Below are 8,309 nucleotides of genomic sequence, written 5' to 3' on the forward strand. Positions count from 1 at the left end.
GGCCAACCTCATGATCATTGGAAAAATCAGGGATTAGAGAGCTCTGACTCTGTGTGCAGGAGCATTAATGTGTTGGTGATTTAAGATGACTCCATTACGTTTCTCAAGTTGTTTAAAATAAAAACTATAATAAATATGAAAGCAATTCTTGAATAAAACATCTAAAAGAAGTGTATTGTGAATAAAATAAACATATGTTTATTATTTATTATTACTGTTTATTGGAAAACTTGTGATTTTAGGAAAGATGAAAATGGTAATATTACTCATCTGGCATAAGCCTTAAGTGATATGAACTGAATACAGAGAGGTTAACATATGTTATTGGGCAAAACCTGAGAGTGAAAGCTAAAATGGAGAACAAATAGATCAGTATGCTCAAGTGTGCTATAATTAGGAAATGCAAATTAGCAAGACAAATATTGCTTCTGACATATCAGATACACAGAGTTAAATCTGGATAACAGTGCTGTGAGAGAGGGTAGGAAAAACATGCTCCTATATTCTCTTTGTCAATATTAGTTTTTAATATTGGGAAATATTATATAAATAATAAATATAAATATAATATAAATAAGATATAAATGTATTTATATGTAAAATAAAAACAAATATATAACATCTGGGGAAATAATTTAAATATATCTATCCAATTTAAATGGTACATATGATTTTATTAAAAAACCCTCTGGAGATGTATAGCAACTTTTGTATGTATGGACACAGTCCAAAGGATATGAATGACTTCATGACTAGTAGCACCAAAGCACTAGAAATGACCTGGATTCCCATCAACAGGGAGAGTAAATGATGATATAGGAAAGCCAGTGAGAAGGATGCTGTAGATGTGCAGTGACTGACTTGGGTTTCTAGGAAGTAGAGTTGAATGTACAACAAAGAGAGAATGGTCTGGAATAAAATGCCATTTTTAAAAACCATTTTGTAAGACACAAGCAAATACAGACATATGTTTGTAGAGACACACGTTGTAGAGACACACATTTGCACATGGACAAACTCATTTAACATATGTTTTTTGGTGGTGGGAACAGTGATAGAATGGAATTCTAGGCACGGAGAAGCATGTGATCACATACACATTTAAAGGTTTAGGAGATGTGTCATTACCAAAGTAATAATGGCAGTTATCTTAATGTATTGGAAGATATGATGAGTTTTACTTCTACTTCTCACACATACTTCTATTTTAATTATTAAAATGAAAATTATGAAAATACTAAGTTTTTGGAAAGGGGAGTTTCTGTTTCTTATTCTTCGGAATATGTTTTGTTTTGATTTTTTTTTTTTTTTGAGTACTAACTCTCCGCCATAGTTTGAAGTAGGTGCCTAATGGCAGAAGTGAAGTTACCTAAGACCAGGACATCCCCTTTTCTCGGAGTGCAGAGCACCTTCTCAATGATTTTCACTGTATTTTCTGATCTATTTGATGAGGACCCCCAGTATGTCTTGGCAAGCAGAGAGGCTCTTGTGCTTCAGATACTCACTCAAAAGAAGGAAGAGCTCTCTGGGTTTTTCTTTCACTCATTATTGTAAGTTTGTACCTTTAAATAACATCTGTCCTGTCACTCCCCACCCCATCCAAGGTAACAACAGTTCTAACATCTGTTTTTATGAGTTTGGTTTTTTTTAGAATCCATGTATAAGTGATACCTTGCAACAGTTGTGTTTCTCTGACTTATCTCACTTAGCACAATGTGCTCAGGGTCTATCCTTGTAGGCAGTGGCAACTGTCCTTCTTCCTCATGGCTAAATTATATATTATGTATATACATACATGTATATGTATATATGTACACACACACACACACACACACACACACACACACCCCTCTTTCTTATCCATTTACCCACTGATGGACATGTGGTTGTTTCCATTATCTTAGCTATTTGAATAATGCTGCAATAAACATGGGAGGGCAGATGTATCTTCAAAATCAAGTTTTCATTTCCTTTGGGTATATTCTGAGAAGGTGGATTGCTGGTACACATAGTAGATCAATTTGTCATTTTTTGTGGAACTTTCATATTTTTTTCCATAGTGGGTGCACCAATTTACATTCCTGCCATCAGTATACTGTGATTTTCTTTTCTGCACAAGCTTGCCAACGCTTTTTATCTTTTGTTTTGTTCATTACAGTCATTTTAAAAGGTGCGAGGGTGATATCTCAGTGTGATTTTGACCTGGATTACCCTGATGATTTGTAAGCCCTAGAGATCTAATGCACAATATAGTGATAGGCACTATATAGATAATATTTTGTGTTAATCCTCAAACTTGCTAGGAGAGTAGAACTTAATTATTCCAACCTATAAAAGGAAATGATCATTATGTAACATGATAGAGGTGGTACTTAATGCTCCAATGGCAATCATACAAATCTATCAAATTAATGTGTAGTGTACTTTAAATTTACACAGTGTTAAATATCAAGTATATTTCAATCAAAAGAGGAAGTAGTTGTTGAATGATGTTCCATAGGACAGAGATTCTTCCATTGAGGGTATGTTACTAAAAGGCATTCTCTGTAGGAACAGAAACAACTGTTTAAGTGTTAGAGCCATTTAACTGTAAAGGAACATTTAGATGGTGGTGATTTCTCATCCTTTCCAAGTCTTTCAAGACATGTCCAGTACCTTTCATTGGAGACCTGGATGGTTCCCACACTTGGTTGTGATGTGAATCTGGAGTTAATATCATTGTTACGTTTACTTAGCCTGGGGTTTGTGACAAATAAGAGCAAGTAGTTTGACAAGCCGTGGTGCAGTGTTGGGCCCTACTCAGCACCTAAAGACAGGCGTGAAGGAGTAAGGGACTTCCACCTACTTTTTCCGTTTCTGGGAACACACTTTCCTGAGATATAACAGGATTGGTTCCTCAGCATCTTTAAGGCTTTGTTCTGATATACATTTCCCATACTTCTTTTTTTTTGAATACCTTCTCTAAGATTGTAACCTTACTTTCTGTCTGCAGTGATACTCTCCTTCTTTCTTGTATTATTATTTATTAGGCCTCATCATTTTACAAACTACACAGTTTCCCTTCCCTGTCTTCCCTTCTCTCTATCCCTTTCTTCCTTTCTGTTTACTTTCAGTGGGTGAATTCCCACAATTGTATGTGTCATATAGCATTTTTATGTGTTTTATTCATTGCCATTTCTCTAAAGTATAGCAGTCAATAAATATTTATTACATGAATGTATTGATTCAATGCCTGTCTTAATTAACAAATGTTTGTTTCATTTTCTATCTTCTTTCTCTTTGTGAATTTTTCCACAAGAAGTGATTAAATTCGTAGAGAGCCTATCAGTGTGGGCTCACTGTGTATGAATGTCAGATGACACTACCTACATGTACGTGAGGGAGGCCATTGCTGGAGGAAGGTACAGCCTGACCTAGGTGGATAGTTCTGAAAGAAGCTGCCATTCCCTGATGATTCTGCTTTCGGGAAACCTGGGCTAAGAAAGATGTAGGTGTCCAACATCTAATGTGTATGAAAGGAGCATTGCAGGTTTCAGCAATCCTGCAAGGCTTGGTATCTGACTCCTCCTGCTTGTCAGCAGAGGAGGTAATCATGGTGCCACTCTGTCCTACAAGGTGAGAGGAAGCCTGGAAACAAAGTTGTTTTCTGGCAAATGTTCAAATGGAAAACTCTTGACCTGAAACCTGTGTCAGAATCAAGGGACTGAAGTTGTGATCTTTCCAAAGTGACTTTGTGCTGTTGACTCTCCAGTGGTTTCTCTGAATACCAACATTTCTTAAAATTAACTGGCCCAGATTCTGATCTGGCAACTCCTGATTGGTGCCCTTTGCCTATATAATCTCTGGATGTGGCCTGCTGGAGTCAGAGTCCTACATCCTCCTGAGCTCTGACACTTTCTTCTCTGTGCTCCCTGCTAATCTTTTCACCAGGATGAAGGTCTTGGCGATGCTGGTACTGGTGGCAGTTTCCACCTTCCTGGTCTCAGGCCGTAAGTAAAGATACTTACCTTAAATAAGGTGGGGCAAGGGGATATCATGATATAAATTCTGTGTGGATGTGGGTTTGGAGGGGCTTAGAATGCTGGCCCCCTCTATTCCACTACCCTGTTCCATTCCCATTTTGCCTGACCACTCAAGATAGAGAGGACTCTTAGGCTTTGACAATTCATTCAGGTCTTTGCTCAGTTTTAAACTCAGATTGCAACTTCAACATTAGTTTAGGACAATATATTTAATAAAGTCATTTGAAGTTGGTATCAGGAAAGCACAATGGAAATGTGTTATGTTTTTTGTGGGGTTTTGTGGGTTTCATATAATCTGTGCGTGTTTTTGTGCTCAACATGTGTAGGAAAGCCCAAGGTTCAATTGTGAAAACCTGCAATATTGTCCATATTATCTCATCCCTTATTAACCCCCAAACTGGTATTCAACTTTCACCTATTTTTTCTTTTTCTCTTTCAGAGTCTACAACCAGTGCTCCATCTGGTAGCTCTACTGGTAAGTCTTTGCTTGTACCTTCCTCTCTTGAGTGTTTTCCCAGCCATCTTATTCTCAAAGCTGCCATATGAGACAGGGTATAGAGACTCCAAAGCAGAAGACTGGGAAAGCCACACTGCTGCTTCTAAAGTTCATTGTGAACATAGAAATATGTGTTGATTTCTTATACATTATTAGAGAATATAAATTCTCTGGCATGGATTGACATAAATTGTGGATTATTATTCATTGTCCTGTAGCAGAAATGACAAGGTAAGGTGGTTTGAATTTGTGGTCTGTGAATTCAGGGGGATGCATGTAAAGCGTTTTAACTATGGTGATTACCATAAATTGCTGGGATGAACACATGGCTAGTGTGAAAAGAGGGATTAATAAATCTCAAGATGATGGAAGAGAATGTAGATGCTGAAGATGATGTAGAAATGTGGGCATCAGAGCACATGAGAATGTGGAATGCAAACTGTAGAATGTAGGGCTGAAGTAGCAGGATGGCCTTAAGCTTTGTTCTTTGTAATGGTGTATATGCTTTATTTCCAGGCTGAAGTGTGTTTTCCTTCTGTGATCTGAAACCCAAGATTGTGGACCAAACCCCTTTCTTGGGTTTCTCCCATAGTGTCCCATATGTCCAACGCCATGTGTGTTGTTGTGCTCATGAATACATGAGGGAGAGTTCTCTTTTTGTCCTCCACAGTTGGGGACCTGTGTCTTTTGGTCATAAGGGCATAAACAGTGGTCAGATCTCACACACTGAACCATATGTCTTACATGGCCCCATGTGGGGCCATTTGGAAACACTGTCCTCTCTCTTGAACGAGGACTGAGAAAACATGGCCAGAGTGTGGGTATGGAGAATGATCTATCCCCTTGTTGAGGTAAATGTAACTTAGAAATGTAGGGTCTGATTTTGCCTATTTGTTAGGAGCTCTGGTGTAAGATGTAGAGAGTGATAGTGGCCATTAATCTTGCCATGAACATGGGATGATTGATGGAACATTTACTTACTTTATCCTTGCCAGAATAGCATTAATGTATCCTCTTATGTCTAATGTGGCTCACCTAGATATTTCTTTAACAGATGGAGTCTAAGTTGAACAACAGACCATACAAATATAATCCCATTTCAGGCTGGAACCTGAGGGAAGGGATTGTGCTTCTTTCAAAGAAAGGAGATCCTATTGGTCTAATGTGAGATACATGATCTTATTCTTTCTTTTCTTCTCTAGTATAGTCTACCCCACTACTCACATTCATTCATGCTGCAGTGGAAACTAAAGAGTTCAAATTAGCCCATGGGAGGGCACCAGAAATTCAGCCCACTAAGGGTTCTCTTGTGGCCTCTGAACCACGATCCCTGAAAATTGGAACACGTATGAATTTGGTGTTTTGTGCTCAGCCCTGGGAAAAAGTATTTCCTTGTATCTTCTCTTAATGTCACAGTCTTTGTAGGGAAACCCAAATCTTTCAGTGCTACAAGGTAGGGATATGAAGAATGAGGCTAAAGTGGGTAGCCAGGCTAAGGGTATGACAGGATTATTGACATTTGCAGAGATAAATTCAGAACAGGGAATGTACCTCCAAACTTAGGTGGGATAAATTTTGTTTCCTGGGGCACAAGTGTTTCAGTTGTATATTTTCCTCCTAACTTCAGCTGCCTCTGATGCCACCACTGCTGCAGCCACCACAGCTGCAGCCACCACTGCTGCGGCCACCACTGCTGCGGCCACCACTGCAGCTGCCACCACTGCAGCCCCTGGCTCCACAACCAGTGCTGCTCAAAGCACCACTAAATTTGGTAAGTTCTACTCATCTAAATGATTTCTTTATGGGCCTCCTGGATTTCCTGTTTCTTGGATTCTATTGTTAGTGTAAACTCTCTTATGAGGAGGAGTTGGGTATTGGGGAGGGTGGGAGGGTGAAGCCCCGAGAAAACTCTGTTTTCATTATTCTCTAATTCCTTTTGATTTCAAAAATCAAGTAAGCTAGATCTCAGAGAAGCCTGAGTTTGCAACCTCTTGTCCACTATTATTACTTGCATGGTCTTGAAACACTAGCATTTCATAGGGAGAATTCATCTTGGTAGAAATACCATTGAAAAGACCACAATAAGTTTCTCCTTTGAACCAGGTTACTGTTTATGCTTGTGTTTTTCTTTTTCATCAAAAAAGTTTCTGTTTCTTTGAAAGACTTTTCCAAAAATAGACAACAGTTCTAAAATGATGCTTCTTTGAAGCAGAAGCTTCTGAGCATCATTTAGGATATTTCTGGGAATTTGAACATTCTTTGAGGCTCAAGATAGTACAGTTTTCCTAGTTGTGGTTCGTCTTTCCTGTCCTTCAACACTCATGGAACATCAGTTACAAAATTTGAGTGTGGACATATGCCAGACATTTCAGTATATAGTTCACATATCAATGTAATTTAAATCTCAGAGACATTACCAAATAAACTCTGTAAAGATGAAGAAATGGAAAACTTACAATGAAAGACTTTCCCCTGAACATATGGGAGAGATTGGATTTGTACTTAAAGTCTTGAGGAAACATTTTCAAATATGGCTTATAGTCTTCCGTATTGGGGCCATTGATTTTCACCTTGGTCAAGGATGTGCAGTGGCAGCCAATGTGGGTGGGTGGGAAAGGAGTAATACCTTTTGAGAAGAAGACTGGTTGCTTTGTGCTCTAGTGGAAGGAAAATGAATGCATATTGGCTTACTTCATGTTCTCTCTAAACTTCAAGCTTCCCTAGGCTCCTGTCTAGGTTGTAGAACCTGTTTTTTGGGGGGATGAACATGTCATATTCCTTTGACTCCATGGAATTTAGTGCCATTTGACTTTTGTTAGTCTCCTTGCAGATTTCCAAGAAAGAAGCCACATTCTTCATCTTTTTTTGAAACCCTATTGACAATATATTTTATTGTCCTGCAGGCCTCTGGAATTCTTTGAAGAAAATAATAGGATGAAATATTACTAAAATGGAATTAGCCTGGGCCTTCTGCATTTGATCCTGCTGGGCTCAGCCACAATGCCCCCTCATTTAATTTAATTCAACTACTTACTACGTGTACCATCTCTTTCTTATCCCTAATCATTTTGTCTGTTTTCCAATAAAAAATAATACTGAGCAACACCAAAAGTCATTTATTTTTAAGTGGTTAGAGAGTGGTTGTCCAATGATTCTGTCACTCCCAATGACAGATGCTTTGAATTTTATCTAGTCTTTCCTGTGTGATTGTGAATTATATTTTGTACACGTGTCCCCAGTTTTTAAATATAAGACAAACTTCTTGGACATATCACTAGAGACTAGTTTTCTCTCACTTGAATGCACTAATCAACATTTACTAGTCAATGAAGTCTATTTTGGATACCATCAAACTCTACTATTAACTGAGTCACGATTATACTTTTTTCTATAATGACTTAAGAGGTGAGAAGCAAGAGAGCAGTCTTGCCTCTGGGAATGGGCCTGGCACAGCTGGTCTTTGGAGGTGTTAGGGGCTGGTCGGGCTGAGGGCTAGGAAATGGTGCTCTCCCATTGCATACATACAAAGTCACAGAAGATCAAAGGCAGTTCTGTGATGAAAGAGGAAAAGAGCAGGATCACTTTCCAGTGTTGTTTCATGCAGACAGAAGCAATGCTAGTGTACCAAACCACAACAGCACAGAACCCTTTTTCCCAATTAGTGAGTGGTGCTGCTTCATTCCTATCTCAGCTTTGCCTCATTCAATTCTCTTCTGCTTCTTGAAATTTTTCGTAAGATCCTCATTTATAGCATACTCATACTTCCTGACTGCTTCCAATCTAGGACAAGG

General features: G+C 38.5%; 1 protein-coding gene across 2 annotated transcripts; it reads left to right on the forward strand.

Moving 5' to 3' along the window:
• The first annotated feature begins 3,862 nt into the window (after positions 1-3,862).
• LOC116592438 (facilitator of iron transport 3-like) lies at positions 3,863-7,621 on the forward strand. Of its 2 annotated transcripts, XM_032345641.1 has the most exons (5): positions 3,863-3,989; positions 4,462-4,497; positions 6,146-6,201; positions 6,232-6,286; positions 7,419-7,621. In XM_032345641.1, the coding sequence occupies exons 1-5, from the start codon at positions 3,932-3,934 to the stop codon at positions 7,454-7,456; spliced, it is 243 nt and encodes an 80-aa protein (XP_032201532.1). In that variant the 5' UTR covers positions 3,863-3,931; the 3' UTR covers positions 7,457-7,621. The 2 variants fall into 2 exon arrangements, with proteins under 2 accessions (XP_032201532.1, XP_032201531.1); XM_032345640.1 differs by having other exon boundaries at positions 6,146-6,286.
• The last annotated feature ends 688 nt before the right edge of the window (positions 7,622-8,309 follow it).

This window comes from Mustela erminea, chromosome 6 (genome assembly GCF_009829155.1).
Source record: "Mustela erminea isolate mMusErm1 chromosome 6, mMusErm1.Pri, whole genome shotgun sequence".
NCBI classification, from domain to species: domain Eukaryota; kingdom Metazoa; phylum Chordata; class Mammalia; order Carnivora; family Mustelidae; genus Mustela; species Mustela erminea.

Coding starts and splice junctions, on each gene's coding strand:
- LOC116592438 (XM_032345640.1), top strand. CDS start 3,932: ATGAAGGTCTTGGCGATGCTGGTACTGGTGGCAGTTTCCACCTTCCTG. Junction 4,498..6,145: donor TCCATCTGGTAGCTCTACTG/GTAAGTCTTTGC, acceptor TCCTAACTTCAG/CTGCCTCTGATGCCACCACT. Junction 6,287..7,418: donor TGCTCAAAGCACCACTAAAT/TTGGTAAGTTCT, acceptor TTTATTGTCCTG/CAGGCCTCTGGAATTCTTTG.